Source organism: Micropterus salmoides, unplaced genomic scaffold (genome assembly GCF_014851395.1).
Source record: "Micropterus salmoides isolate LMB-PRFRI ecotype aquatic unplaced genomic scaffold, ASM1485139v1 Ms_hic_scaffold_12, whole genome shotgun sequence".
Taxonomy (NCBI): Eukaryota; Metazoa; Chordata; class Actinopteri; order Centrarchiformes; family Centrarchidae; genus Micropterus; species Micropterus salmoides.
Genome location: NW_024040263.1, coordinates 14,338,854 through 14,354,910, shown reverse-complemented (window position 1 = coordinate 14,354,910; position 16,057 = coordinate 14,338,854). Strand labels below are relative to the sequence as shown.

Sequence of the window (16,057 nt, the reverse complement as noted above, 5' to 3'; positions counted from 1 at the left end):
GAGAAAAAGGATGGGATGGAGAAAGAGGAGAAAATGTACAGAATGCGGTAGAAAAAGGAAATATGGGGTAGGAAACGGAGGTGGAGGTGGGGGGGGTGGGTTGGGGGAGGGGGGGGGGGGGGTGATAGAGACCTTGCTCTTGTATCCGGATGTCTCTGAGGTCCTTTATTGACTCTGTCTATTGTTCACAGCAGCACTCCTAATCACTCTCAACAGGGAGGTTGTGTTTTGGTGTGTGCCTGTCCGCCAGCCTTGTGTGCAAGACGACGTATCTTTAGCTTCATCCTCACTTTTACTCTTTTCATACACTGGCCCCCACAGTGAAGCTATTGTTCACTCTCCTCTGGTCACCCTTAATGGACAATAGCAGTGGGTGGGAAAAGCCTGTTCCTAACACGCATACTATTAGACTAATGTCCACATACACACACACGTATACCAAAAGAACGGGCAGTAAATGCCATCTAAATAGCAGGCATACATATGTATGGTCTCTCTTACTCACGCACGCACACAGAAGGCCAGTTGTGCGCCACCATCCTGTTTGCATCTTTCTTAACAAGGACTGCTGTCATGGATATTATAAGAGATAACTGTTTTAGAGACTAGCAGTGGAAAGCGATCATCACGAGCATACACATGCAAGCACACCAACAAAGGAGCTAATCTGAATCATGGGCATTTGTCCTCTAAGCCTCGCTTTACGTGTCAATCTATGAGCTTTTGTTTCTGTTTTGTTTTTCCCCCTATAGACAGCCATGGCTACACAAAAGGATGAACATTTCAAAGGACCAAATGCTGTGAATAGAGTCAGTGATTTTCAATGTGTATCTGCAGGGTGGAGAGCCCAGATGGAGACAGGGAGAAGGGAGAAAGCTCAATGCCAGAGTGGACAGCTTGATGGTAAAAAAGCTGTGGTGGATGACGATGCAGTGGACCCGCATGCGGCGAAGCAGTCTCTCTGTCCCTCTGTGCACGAACACACATACCTACAAACAAAATACACACACCCACGCACTTACAGCAACTTGTTAGGGTATTGATAATGAGCAGAGGCAACAGGGTTTTGCTTTAATTGCTCCCAGTAAGAGAAAGTGATATATGACCAGCGAGCTTCGGCTAATTACATACATACATTGTGCGCTGCAGTAACTGTTTAACGGGACAGGCGTGCCAGAAGACAGCGTGGCTGGTAGTACCACTGGTGGCCACAGGGGGGCCCGGCAGCAGACTGCAGTAGTGTGAAGAGTAGAGAGAGAGAGGGACCGCATAGTGCCGATCAGATGACCTCGCTGCTGCAGTTAATGTTCTCTGGTGCTCAGACACAGGGCTAAAGCTTTCCCTCATACCGCGGGGCTGCTGTACTACAAGCTATTGTGGTGGTAGGGGTGGTGTTGTAGGAGGTGTGTGTGTTTGTGTGTGTGTGTGTGTGTGTGTGTGTGCGTGCGAGTTAGTGCATATGCAGGAGGGGAAAGATGGGGGGAGTGGAGGAGGAGAAGGTGTTTGTGTGAGGGGGAAAGAGGGATTGTGACACAGAGGAGGTATACGTTACTAAAGCAGTGCTCAATTTCTGTGATCCTTTCTTTTTCTGTCTTTCTTTCCTGTGTCTTCTCCTCTTTGTTTTATTCTCACTCTTCTCTTTGTCCCACTCTCTTGCCCTCCTCCTCTCCCTCCCCGCTTCATTTTGCCCCCCTCCCCTTTTCTGCTGCCGCACTTGCCCCCCTTCCCCTCTACCTCATGCCCCCTTTCCCTCCCTCTTCTCTCTCCCTGTCTCTCCCTCGCTCTCTCTTCTTTCTCTCTCTGCAGTGCAGCACAGTGATTATCATTCCTCTCACAGAGTCAGGCCTGATAGTCAGATACTGCTGAGCACCCTTCTACATCACCTGCTTCTAGAGGGAGCTATGGAGAGAGAGAGAGAGAGAGAGACAGAGACAGAGACAGAGGAAAGAGAGAAGGGAAGGGAAAAGGTTTGGGGGGGGGGGGGGTCTGCAGAATAAGAGGGATGAAAGAGGAGAGGAAGGAAAATGAGAGAAGAGAGAGTGAACGAAGGGTGAGAGGGAGCATGGGAGGGAAAAAAATAGGGGAAAGCAGGGGCATGGAGAAGGGAGGATTGCTCTTACTGCAGAGGTGGTCCCACTGCAATATACACGCTGCATAGTTATAAATGTGTCAGTGTGTGTGTGTGTGTGTGTGTGTGTGTGTGTGTATCTGTGTACATGCACACCTGCAAGTGTGAGCAATCAGGTGTTACCTAATGTGTGGATTTACGTTATCGACATGGAAGCTGTGTGAGTGTGTGTGTGTTGTGGTAACAAGGCGCCTTGGCTCATCAACATCTGCGAGTCAGACAGCTGAAGAAATGCCTCTCGTATTGCTTCATCCCTCCCTGTGCTGAGTTTCAACCTGTTCCAAACTATTTTCTGCATTCTGCAAATACCACGGCGGTCTACCTTCTCTCCCCTTACCAGCATACTTTGTCTGTTCATTTCTACTTCAGACAGTCTGTGGTCATGTAGAGATTTGCAATTGTCTGACCCTTTCTTCTTACATTTCACCACATGTTCTGATTAACAGCCTCTTGGTCCTTTGTCTTACTTGTTTGCTCATTCACCTGTTTATCAGTTGTTTTAGTCATCATCTGTCACCCTCTCTTTCCCACGTGGTTGCCTGACACTTGTCTTTACCTGTCTGCTTGACCTAATGGGTACACCGTGTAAACAGGACATCTGCTCTTTTTAGCATAGCCTCAGGAAACTGCATTCCAACGCTGCACACGTCGCTCCGCTACGGCACAAGGTCTTCAATGCAGTTTTAGATCAGTTCTATATTTAAATAACCAGTGTAAATATATCATCATCAAATGAATTGTTAACACATCTGTCCCATTCACACAGCCCCCTGCGAGATGTTTTCTGTCAGCATGTTTCACTGTTTTCCCCTCCTCGCTGCCTTTGATGCATAACAGTCGACAGCAAAAAGGTTTCAAAAGATTCACTAGCAAATGTTTCAGAGATTTTTGAGCAGGTATGACCTAAGAATAGAGAGGTTTGACCAGTAGACTCCATCGCTTAGTCCAAGTTTAGTTTAGTTTAGTTTTACTAATTGGCCTCAATGGCACTGTGATAAAACACGCAAGAAGGAGATGAAGTGAAATTTCACAGCCAAAGTTCACACTTAAGGTGCTGGTAAAAAAAAAAAGTTAAAACAATAATCTAGAATGGATACAATAATCTGAATGGTAACACACTTAGAGCTAGAGCTAGCTAGCTAGAGTCCAAGTCAAGTCTCAAGTCTCTCGTGGTTATTACAAATACTGTATCACCTGCTGCGTTCAATCCAGGTTGCTAATAAAACTGCATAGCTATAAGGAATACTGTTAACCTGTTTTTCATTTACAGAGCACAACCATGTAATGTGCAATGCAATTATTGACAGCTTATTAAATACTGTAAGTCAACACACTCCCCAGACTCTTAAACCCAGTGTAACGTTAACTAAATAAAACTGTGACGTTGAATCAACAATAAAATAAACCTGTAACCTGTTTTTAACTTACAGAGCACAACCATGTAGCCTAATGTACAATGTGTCTACAATTAATGACAGCTTATAAACTACAACAAACCCTGTTGACTCTCAAACCCAGTGTAAGTTATAACTAATAATAATAATAAAACTGTAAAGTTACATGGTCAACAATAAAGCTGTAACCTGTTTTTAACTTACAGAGCACAACCTGTGCAATGCAGTTAATGACAGCTTATAAACTACTGTAAGTCAACACATCCTCCTGACTCTCAAACCAGTGTAAAGTTATAACTAAATAAAACTGTAAGGTTACGTGATCAACAATAAACCTGTAACCTCTTTCTAGCCAACAGCAATAATTAAGGTGGTGGCAGCCAGCGGGACATAAATAATTATGTTAATCGACCACCACAAGCTTGGCAAGTAAACAAACGCTCATTCATCTTTTCATAACGAACGCCAATGCTGAGCTAAACATGTTTACTTACCACAGGTTACTAAGCTATTTGCGTTCAGCGCGTCTTTGTTTGGGTCTTGTTTTATGAAGTTTTAAAGCCAAAGTTTATGATGAATGGCGGAGTGGCTGCCAGTGTTTGTTGTCCTCTCTCACGTGCGGCCGAACTGAGCAGATGCAATATGTTACGTAGGCAGGTTACAGATAACGGAGGGAGGGGAGTAACAGCAAGCTCATCAAAATAAACATTGTTCACGAGTCCCGCACCTGAGGCCTGTACCACGAAGCAGGATTTGAGCTTATCCAGGTAACTTCGGGGTTAATCCTGGGTTTTCAGTACCACAAAGGTGATTCAGTTCTTACCGGGGTAGATCGCCATGGTAACTTATGCTGAGTGGCTAACCTGCTCTGGAGCAGGTTATGTTCCAGATAAGAGAGCAACTCTGTGAAAACGCCGCCTACTGACCAATCAGCTCTCTTGAAAAATTACATCACCATCTGTAGGAAATTAGTGTTGTGTCGTTCAAAGAACTTTTCGTTCATAAGACCTAATCGTGTATATGACTCAGGAGGAACTGGTTGTCTCAGTGAGTGATTCGTTCATTTTCACATATGTGTGAAGGATCTTGTACTCTTACGTTCACTCATCACACGGCAGCTGCATGGGCCCCGTCAGCACAGGAAACAGAATTGATTAGTTCACGACTCTCAACTGTGGGTCTCTAGGTTTGAGTTCACTGCTCACATGGTTCCTCCTCAGTCTTTCGTTCATTCTGCAGGCTGAGTGACTGCCAGCGCCGGAGAATGACAGGCAGGTCGGCTGTCAGGTAACAGTCACTGGACAGACATTATATAGCTATTATTATTAGCTATTATTACTATGTTAATTATGTGACATTTTATAAAGCATTACATTATTACAGCGCAGTGATGTTGTGCTAAGTTATAGTTTTAACACAGCCACACCATAACTTTAGTCTGATGAGAGTTGTTCTTCAGAGCCCTGACAGGGTTCTACCTGGAGCCGAATTACCTCAGAGGTCGTCTCCTCTCCAAAACAAACAGATTCGGTCATTAAAACATTAAAACACAGCCACGTAGCAACATTAGCGTTGCAGTAAACAGCTGATCCAGACAACGCAACGTAACTTTTCCTTTTTATTTACCAACAGAGCTGTGCTGTTGTTTCACAGCTCGTGACTGGTGAACCTGGCCATGTTTGACAGTGATGTGCTCATGTGTGTTTCTCTGTCTACAGAATCTGGACCTGATGTGGCCCATTCTGCGTCCAGACCTGCCAAACTGCATGTGTTTATTTCGTTGTTTAACATGCAAATTCCAAACAGAAAGGCCGGGGGCCACGAACTTCTTGCTGTGAGGCGACAGTGCTAACCACTGCACCACCGCTCCGCCCACTTCAGAGATAATGATAGTAATTATAAGCCTTTATATGGCTGGTCTGGTTGTATACTCGGGAAAGATTGTGACAATAGAAGGATTTAGCCGGAGTAGTGGTGATTACATATTGACAACATATTTCTGTGGTTTTTACATGGTTTGAATTTGGTTGTGGGCCCAGGGGGGTTTATATAATGATGATATATAGTAATCAAGAGGTGAATTTGTGCATTATACTTATAAATAAAGCAAGCCAGGGAGCCTTCCGTGTTTGAGAACGGCGCTGTTTTTTAATCGCCCACTAGAGGGCTGCAAATGAACGAAATGAACGAAATGACTCAAAAAAAGATTAGTTTATTTTAATGAAGAGATTTTAATGAACGAGTCTGTCAAAAAACTCAAACTTACCATCACTATAGGAAATCCCACAGACTGTTTTAGCCTATAGGCCTATGCTGCTTTATGTTTGCAGCGGTGATGTGGAGAAACTCTTGACTATAGCGATATAATCCTACAGAGACTGATTAAAAGACTTAAGCTGTTGTTGCCTACAGGTTTTTACAGTACAGCAGGATAAGCCTACTTACTGCTTTGAAATGTGTCTAATATTTTTTATTTGCTCCCATTCCGTTTCACACAGCCTGACGCAGCCGTTAAAATAAATGGTTTTATTTTTCTAATGTGAGACTGAATATTATGAGCAGTTTGGTAGGGATATTGAAATACTAAATTTTAATATGAACGTAGGCGATCTATTTTAGGTTAATATAGCTTTCCTAGGCCTACTACAGAGACTGTAGTCATGTTCCGCCCCACCTTCTGCGATGTGGGCGCAAAAGGTGGGACAGTGAGTTTTCAGTAGCCTAAATGTTGAGATTCAGTCTTTCAAACACTATTTGAGCACATTTTATGGCATGAATGGAGTTTTTGTTTCATTGCTTTATGAAGTTAATTTAGAACAATGTTTGGAACACTTTTGAGTGTGTTAAATAAATTAATCTCATTTTTGAAGTGAGGTAGAAGACCACTTATTCAGTGCCCCAGTCTTTTAATGTGGAAATGCCTACACACAGCCGAGCTGAAAGAATAAGGCTGATAAGCTTATAAGAACACTTTAAATCAACGCAATATAATATACTACGCCTGTTTATTTAGGCATTTACACTGTCTGCGATTTTCTGTCTCCCTGCATGTGTCAGATGCAGGCGTGTTACTGTCGTATTTCTGTTGTGTTACAGTTTAATCCTCGTTCATAAAATATGACGCTCTGCTGACAGTGGACTTGTTCATGTCTGTGATTGGTCATCTGCTGCTAACACAGCCTCTTTTATGTGAGCGCACTCACGCTGAATTGGGAAATCCTGGGTTGACTTACCGAGTTGATAACCAGCTTCGTGGTACCGCCTATCCCAATCGCGTATGTTAGGGTTAGTTAAGCCATATAACGAAAACATATCCTGGGTATGTTGAACTCACTTCGTGGTACAGGCCCCTGCTGGAGTCCGAGTCGAGTCTGAAGTCTTTTGAGGACGAGTCTCAAGTCGAGTCTGAAGTCACTGTGTGTGCGACTTAACTCGAGCTGGGCTGCACTAGAGCCTTTCACTTTGAATATATGAATTAGACCATGGTTTGAATCGATCCATGTAAGTAATGTCTCCACACAAGGCATCTCTACATGGCAGTTCAATCATGTAAAGCGACTGAATTCCTGCTTTAAAACAGTCAATACAAACTCATTATTTGTCAATAACATTTAAAGTTTAATAAAGTCGCAGTTATTGAGTTCACTTATTCATTACAACACTTACCCCACTCTCAAAGTATGAGCACATTCACATTAGCACAACATGATTTCTAAATGGAGGCCCATCAAGAGAGCAGTAGCAAAGGTCATTTTGCTACTGCTCAGCATTATAGATATGAAGTTTGCACTATACCAATGTGGTGTGAACAGGAGGATATTAGTTTTGTGTTGTGGCATTAGTGTTGTGGCAGCATAGTGCAATATCACCTTACATGTTCAGCACAGATATAGCTGTAATATGCGGAAGACTGACATTTTACCAGTTCAATTATTTTTAGGTAGTAAATATGCTATCACATTATGAGAAACAGGATGAGGTGACATAATCTGATATAGTGATATCAGATTGTTATATTGATCTTGCATTGACTATCAGATATCTTTTTCTGAAAGCAATGCCAAAATATTCTGCAAACATTTATTCACTTACCACCATTACCATAGTTGTGTGCTTTAATGCCAGGGCTGTTCTAACCATTCAATAGGTCATTCTGCCGCTAATCCCTATTTCTGGCATGAAAATAATCACATATAAAAACATAAAACATCATGTGTCCACAGGTTGAAATCACCGGTGAAGGACAACTGGCAGGGATATAAACATGCAAAGCTACACCCCTCAGTCAACGTTAGGAAAATTGCAGGTGTGTGGAGGGAGTGATTACAAATGGGATGTCAGGTGTCTGCTTGATTGACATTTGGCTCATTCAACTATCCGAAGTCTTTCTGTTTCAACACAAAAACATAACCATTAGGGGAAAAATTGCTTTTCTACTTCCAGTTGTTTATAGCACAGCAGCAACATGGAGGAAAGTGTGTGTGTGTGTGTGTGTGTGTGTGTGTGTGTGTGTGTGTGTGTGTGTGTTTTGGGGGGGGGGGGGGGGGGGGGGGGGGGGCAGGTGAAAATATAATGCATTACTTGTGATGCTGGCCAACATGCTTACAACTCTAGCTAACAACATCATAACTGATGAACTCATTTCTCATTAAAACATACGAATTCCTTCTGCCACAGTCTGTTACAGTTTTACAAACAAAAGCAAGCAGGTAATAAAATAAACATCTTTTCATGTAATTAAAATCTAGGGTGGAAATATTTATTTGTTATTATTTATTTAGATAAATATTATATTTATATAAATATAATTATTGAATTATTTGGATACGTATGTATCAAATAGCAGGAGCAAAAAGCTATCAAACACTATCAGTGAATACTGATCTTAAATAAATGTTTGTATCAGCCTTAAGTAAGCTATGCCAGTCAATCCTCAATTACAATGTGGTGCAGAAAATGAATATTTATCCATTTTCTTGGTCTGTATTTAGAATCCTGAATGATAACTGTAAAGTACAGCTTATGTTGTGGTGCATCTGAGATGGGATATACATTTGGTCTGTGCACTGTGGTCAGTTATAGATTATGCATGACATCCTCAATCTGCTTGCATGCAATGTGACTTGGAGTTTAGTGAACAGATGAACAAATGTGTGTCTGCAGTGAGAATCTGACCTCCAATCTGACCTCCAATCTGACCTCCAATCTGACCTCCAATCTGAGCCTTGATATAACCAAAATACTTGTTATGTACTAAAGAGGAACTAAACAATATCATTTATATGACACAAACTATTAAATAATAGAATCGGCTGTTACACGGCGGCTCTCCCCCTGTACCTAGATGATGTCAAACATAAATGAGACTCCGCAGAGAGCCAAAGGGAAATGTGACTTTAGTCCTACAACCATATTTGTAGTTTTGGTTTATGCATAAGCCACATCCTGTCAATTCATTATGCAGACCAGAGTGCAGCAGGGCATAGACTAACAAAAACACACACTCACATCCAAATGTGCTCACACCTGCACGAACAGTCAGATGTGCAGATGTTGCACATACACACACAAGCACACATGTGTTGAATATGCAGACACATGTAACGAGAAGAGAGACTGTTAATTAACTAGAGCTCGTTAATTCTCTTTGAACCGACAGCAAGGAGGTTTACACACTAATTACCTTGATGACTGAGCCAACCTGTGCACGCACACACACATACATGCACCTCCTCACACTACAAACACACACGTGTATTCTCACAGGCTGACATAACACATCTTGCAGGCTTTGAAAGTCTCACACTCTTACACAGAAATAAAACACAAGCATAAAGGTGTGAAGTCTCACACATACGCATAAGCATATGCACAAACACGTGCGCTGCCACACGCTCTTGCCCTGAAATGAAAGCTATATTAGGAACTTTTTTTTCCCTACAGTTCCTTCAGAGCTGTAAGATTCAGATGGTTAAGTTTATTCTGAGTTCAGACCCATCATGCCTCTGTTTGATTCACACCCATGTGCCAGAAATAACTTCACAAAAACTACCATACTGTATCAAGGATACTTATTTGCTTGTAAAATATAGTTGCATTACATGCACACACATACACAAACCCATCCACTCAAACACACTCACTGTGCCGTGCAGATGAGTGAAGCTCCCATGTCAGTATTGAACTGTAATGGCCCGTGTCAGATTAAGGGGAAGGTTTTTTATGTCCTCCGTCAAACTCAATTAATATTCCATCAGCCATGAATTCATAGGCCACATTGGACCTTAAACAATTCATCCGTATGTGTGTGTGTGTGTGTGTGTGCGTGTGTGTTTGAAAGTGTGTTTGTTTGTGTCTTCACACTTACAAATGTGTCTCGACATTCACTAGATATTTGGGATATTTAGTAATCAGTCTTTCTCAGCCAAATAATAGAAAGCATACACACACACACACACACACACACACAAAAATATGCTTTGTGCTTCAGGTCAGGTTGGAAAACATCAAGGGGCGCTTGGGTACAGAGCTTTTTTTTTAGAGAAAGGTAGAAGCAACTGAAACCAACAGGAAATAAAAAGGGATACATTTAAGGTATAAGCAAAGACTGTGGAGATGTAAAAAGCTTTAAAAAAACATATTGATAAAAATGGATGGAAAGATTGGGTAGGGAGTAGATGTATAAGTGAAAGTATAAAGCCAAATTTGAAGGGGAAAAAAGTGAGAAAAAGCCAGAGGGACAGGGGCAGAATGTGAGGGTCCACTTAATAGAATTTAAGTGTTTAAGAATTTAATAGAATTTGGCAAAAGAAGGAAGAGAGGTTTGTCAATAAGCAAAACACTTTGAGATAGAGACAGCGGATGAGAGAAAATGAGGGGAAAAGGGGTTAGGGAGTGAAGAGGAGTTATGGGTCAATAAATCCTGCTGTGGGAAGAGGAGAGGGACACATAACGAGGTCAAGGACATATCATCGATCGCCACATCATAAAGCTGACTGGCAAGAGAAAAAGGGATGGAGGGGGGTTGGAGGAAGTGAGAAGGAGAAAGACAGAAAGAAAGAAAGAGGCAGAGTAACAGCTGTGAAAAACAGAGTTGACTGCAGGATCGGCCGAGGGGAGGAAGGACAGAGGAGAGAAATCGAAAATAAAATTATCAGGATGAAGGAATGAAAGGGGGCAGCTCTGGCCAGAAAGAGGGTTAGAGGGAAATTGAATTAGATGGGATCACGGCTGAACAGATGAATTCTGTAATAGAACACACACACACACACACACACACACACACACGGAGCAACCGGCACCAGGCCTCCAATAGTAGTAACTCAATTCCTGTCTGTCAATCATTTACCGCCCTGTGGCGCAGGCTGGATTTCTACATTCATATATTAATCCTAACCCCAGTTTATGCCTCTCGTGGATTACCATTACACTCGAGTCACAGAGTTGAGCATCCATTATTCAGAAAAATTAATATTCAGCGATGTTTTAAAAATTCGAGACAGTTGTTAGCCATGGCTCTAAGGATAACAATAACTGTCTGTCTGTCTGATGTTCAGTCCACCACTTTGGACCAGACTGGAATATCTCAATTAATGAATTACCGATACATTTTGTACAGACATTCATAGTCCTCAGTGGATGAATCCTGCTGACTTTGGTGAATTTCCCTCTAGCACCACCAGAAGGTTGACATTTTTCACTTTTAGTATATTAATATTTTGACAGAACTATTTGGATGGATTGTCATGGATTCTGTTTCGTATTCCCCTCAGGATGATCATCCCCTCACATTTCATCTAACGTCATCATCAGGTCAATATTTCAATTTGTCTAAAATTTTGTTTCATAAGCAGTTACCTGCAAAACTAATGATATCCCCAGCAGCCTCAGCTGTACTTTGTGTGTGTTGCTAAATTAGCAAGTTAGCATGCCAACACACTAAGCTAAGATGATGAACATGGTAAACATTATGCCTACTTAACATCACCATGTTAACATTATTTTTGTGAGCATGCTATCATGCTGACGTTAGAATTTAACTCAAAGCACCGCTGTACCCATGTACAGTCTCACAGTGCTGCTAGCATAGCTGTAGACTTGACAATATACTTACCGCTGTGCTAAAGGTATTTCCAGAATCCTTTCCATTTGGTCTGTTGCACAATAAAAACTATTCTTAACATGTTTCTTTTCCAGGCACCTGAAAATTACATATATTGTTGTTCTTTTTTGTGTTATTTTGTATTGAAACAACAAATTGGAAAGTAACATCAATGCACACCAATATTACTGATAATAAATGTTAAAAGAGAGAGGCACATGTTCAAAATAAATGTTCAAAATATTATATATTATATATTTCCTTGATGGTTAGCAGATTCTTTGAGGATTCTGGATATAGCTCAAGAATAGTGTTGTTAAATGACCTTCTGAGTTTTTCAAAGATTAACAGGTATTTATTTCTTTGAAAATCGTATGCACAGCTCTGTGACTTAAATGCAATGGCAAGACACGAGAGGCACAAACTGGGGCGAACAACAATCCATTTTCTTCCTGTTTTATATTGTTTCTCTGAACAGAAGACTGGAGAGTGCGCAAAAATTATTTCTCTTGTTGTCTTGTGATCAGAAATAATAATAACTTTACAACATTATTATCATGAAATAATTATTCTGTGATCGTGAAAAAACATTCTGCCATGATGTTGAGTTATTATTCTATGATCCTAAGAAAACAGTTTTGACAGCCTGTTAAGTGAAGAACTAGAGGAATCATTTGTGATGTCGACATCACTGATCTCAAAAATCAAACTTGAGATCACACAATTAACTTTTTTTCTCATCGTAAGAAAACAAAATTGATCCTTACCCGCGCCCTTTTCTGGCTCTCTATTCTCAGCCATTTATATACTTTCACCCTCTTTTTCCACTCTGTGCCATTGGCCCCTAGTCTGAACGAGTGGAAAAGAGGTTGGACTGTTTCGTCTAAGCTAGTGCTCTAAAAATACATTGCTCTCTCTGTGGAGTATTAAGATGAAGCCACTGAGATTCCAAGAACTGCCGCTTTTCCATTAGACCCTAATATCTCTTCCTCTCCCTCAGTCTTACTTGTGCTCACCGTCCCTGAGTTACCTTATGCCATCCCTCTTTCATCTAAACGTTGTTAAGAAATGGTGGAAAAAAACAAGTGCCCCGTTAATGTCCCCCTTCTGCTTAATTAATTTTGCTGTGTTCCTCTCTCCTCTTGTCTTCTGTGTTCACGAGGTGAAACTTCAAATGTTCCCTTTTCTTTGGGTGTGTGGAAGAAAAAGAAGAATTGGTTCAGCTTTGGCTTTTATGCCAGCCGTCCATCAGTTTCCCTCCAGATTATCCCGAGGCGACGTTCCGAGCTGAAGTTTTTCCGCCCTAATCTGCGGCTTCCCTCTGTTCCCTCACTTCCTCTCTATACGCTGCGTCTTTCAAAGCAGATCTAAATTGAAAGGGTTGTAATTTTGCAAGCAGATAAATGAGTATGAGAGGAGATAGGAGGGGTGTTGTATAGAAATGGGCTTCCTGGTGCAGATTGATCCCTCCAGGCCAGACAGAGTCATTTAACTCTCTCTGATATTCTCTCAGCATGGACTTATTACAGGAGTTTTTTTTCCTCCAATGTGAAAACTTGTCTACTAACTAGACTGGGGTGATTTGTGTGACGAAGTAGCAGCAGGTGTGATGCTCACTTTGAGTGAATGATGTGATTCGTTACTAAATCACCACCACTTTCACTGGAAGGATTGGTAGATTCGTCACTGGTGGTAGATGGTCTGTTGGTTTGGGTTCACAGTGATGGGTGCAGTCTACTTTTGAAGGCTTTATGTTTGCATTTCATTTTTTTTTTTTTTTTTTTTTTTTTCAGATCCAAATTAACTTCAACATAATGGTTGGTAGTTTTCCTTGGGTCAATGTAAACTAATAAAAATGAAAACAAACAGCCATTTCAAATCACACATTATCAAAAGAACAAGAAAAGGCAGACCAAACATAAACATCGGAAAATATGCTAAATTATTATGCAAGCTAAATAGTAAACAATACAAATTATCAACGGAAAACAGAAACTATAAGACTGATGATATTCTAAGTTTTTGTAACTGACCAATGAAAAGACCAAAACCAACAACGCGTTAATGCGTCTCTCAGTAGTTTCCAACTTTCCTACCCCGTCTGTGGCACTCAGCCCAAACCCCATTTGATGCTTCTCAAGGTTCAAGGTACATTTATTTGTCATTCTACAAAACAGGGCTGCACAATGAAATTGTAGTCCCCCGTCAAGCTACACACACACACACAGAATATAAATACAAATATACAAATTAAAATTAGATTAAAATAAAAATTTAAACTATAGCTATGCATATATTGTTGTTTGTGCAACACCAACAGGAACAGAAAGTTCCATGTCATTTATTCATGGTGGCATTCAGAGGATGAGGTGTCTTTCAGTCTGAAGGTGTAAATCTTTAAAACCTGATCACAAATATATAATAGGTTCCTGAAACAGCTGGGCACTGTAGTTTTCAGCAAGCTTTATTCAAAAAAGGAGTCAATAGTGCTTTTGTTGGGGACTTTCAGCTGCGGATTAAAACACAAATTGGTCAGCTAGTGAGTATTTATACACATAACACAGTAGGACGGTGTAGTTTGGATTGAATTAAAAATAAATCATGGTGCCCATGCTATTTGTCATGAAGGAACATGTTACACATTGCAAAGTTGTGGCACTCATTGATGTGTGTATTATTGTTGTTAATAAGTTTAATACATTGCTGGTTTTGATTTTGATTTGTTGACAATAACTTATTAAACTTATCATTAAATCCTTCACTTATTTCAAAAGAGCACAAGCAAGTGTTTTTGAGAGTGGACTCTATATTACCCAGCTGCTGCTACTGGGCGCCTTTCCAGATGAAAAATAAGTGTTTCCAGGCCGGCCAGAGGTTTGTAAACATCAGCCATGTCCAGCAGCATTAATTTAAACTGGGATTAAAAGCCAACTGAAAACTTTGAAAGACTGCCGTGATTGGTTGATGACTATTACCATGCATTGTAGCAGCTAAGCTCATAATCAAGGCGAACACAATCAGATAATCTCAATATGTCTTTGCAGACCCCCGCCCACCAGCCTAATCCCCAGATTTAGACTCTCAGATTAGGAATCCTGGATGATTAATCCCATATTGTGTGTGTATGTTCCCTGCAGGGGACCCTTCGTCGGGTGACCTTCTCTGTAGTCAGCCAGCCCCAGGATGGTGGTTGCTATGACAGTGGCCTGGAGGACTCGGAGACACCGAGCAGCAAGAGTTCATCAGGGCCGCGGCTGGGAGCCCTGCCGCTGCCCGAAGAAGGCTACGAGCGGACCACACCGGAAGGCAGTGTGGGGGAGGAGGAGCATGTGGAGAATGGTCAGAGCAACCACACACACAATAACATTGTAAAATAGCCAATAAAATTAATTGAACTCATTCAGAATTGCAGTCAAGAGGCTTCCAGGGACATTTTCTGACACATTTTGTCTCTCAAGGCTATAAACTGTATACGAACACACAATTTGACACAATTTTATTGTCCACACATACACGGAAACACTTTAATACCTTGACTTGCAGGTTTCTCTCCTTAAATGATGGGAATGCGTTTTATAATAATAATAAATCAATTGTCCTGTGTGTGTATGCTTGTGCATTATGAAGAGCTTTGTGGAAAAAGCTAATGTTTGCTGTATTTTGTGCCAGAGGCTCATCTGTGGCCTTGTAGTCAGTCAGCAGCCCAAGTCTTCCCTTTCACCAAAGAAACTGTGTCTTTACTTTTTGTCTTCGTCAAGGATGGAGAGAGGCAAAGGAGATTTTTATTTTATCATTTTTATGCCTTCGTGCTCCCGGGTTTTTGGGTTGTCTGCCTGTCCATCTCAGGAATGCCTTGAGGGAATTTATTCAAATTTGGCATAAACATCCTCTTTGACTCAAGGATGAACTGATTAGAATTTGGTTGTCAAAGGTCAGGGTCACTGTGACCTCACAAAACAATTTTTGGCCATAACTAAGAATTTATACGCTCATTATAACAAAAGTGATGACATTTTATATCCAAAAGGTTAAAGGTTAACTTCACTATGAAATCATAATGTTCTGCAAAAACACCTGACACTCTCTGTCCTCTGTACTCCTCTGTAAAAATAGTCTCTAAGTTAAGACAGTATGTTTCTCACTGGAAATTGTTCACTGGAATAATAAATATCAATATAGTGAAAAATACACTTACAGTAATACCTTTCGTTTTAATTTCGATTTAAAGTCTTCACTATATATATTATATGAATCTGGACAGACATGGATGTAAACTGCAACTTGACTGGTTGGTGGAGGCATGCAACCGCGAGGCATTAATTCTAGTTTCCTCTTTCCTTTGTATATAGTCAGAGCTGGAATAACTGAAGCAATACACCAAGGTCATTTTGACCTTGGTGACTGACTTCTGAGTTTAATACATTTTTTGTCACG

At 41.0% G+C, this 16,057-nt stretch overlaps 1 protein-coding gene across 2 annotated transcripts in view; it reads left to right on the top strand.

The window, feature by feature from the left end:
• Positions 1–16,057, top strand: part of pcdh7a (protocadherin 7a) — a 45,688-nt gene that overhangs the window by 24,524 nt on the left and 5,107 nt on the right. For both annotated transcript variants that reach the window (XM_038713543.1, XM_038713542.1), the window contains one exon: positions 14,761–14,962. In XM_038713543.1, the coding sequence (XP_038569471.1) occupies positions 14,761–14,962 (202 nt within the window). The remainder of the gene's footprint in view (positions 1–14,760; positions 14,963–16,057) is intronic.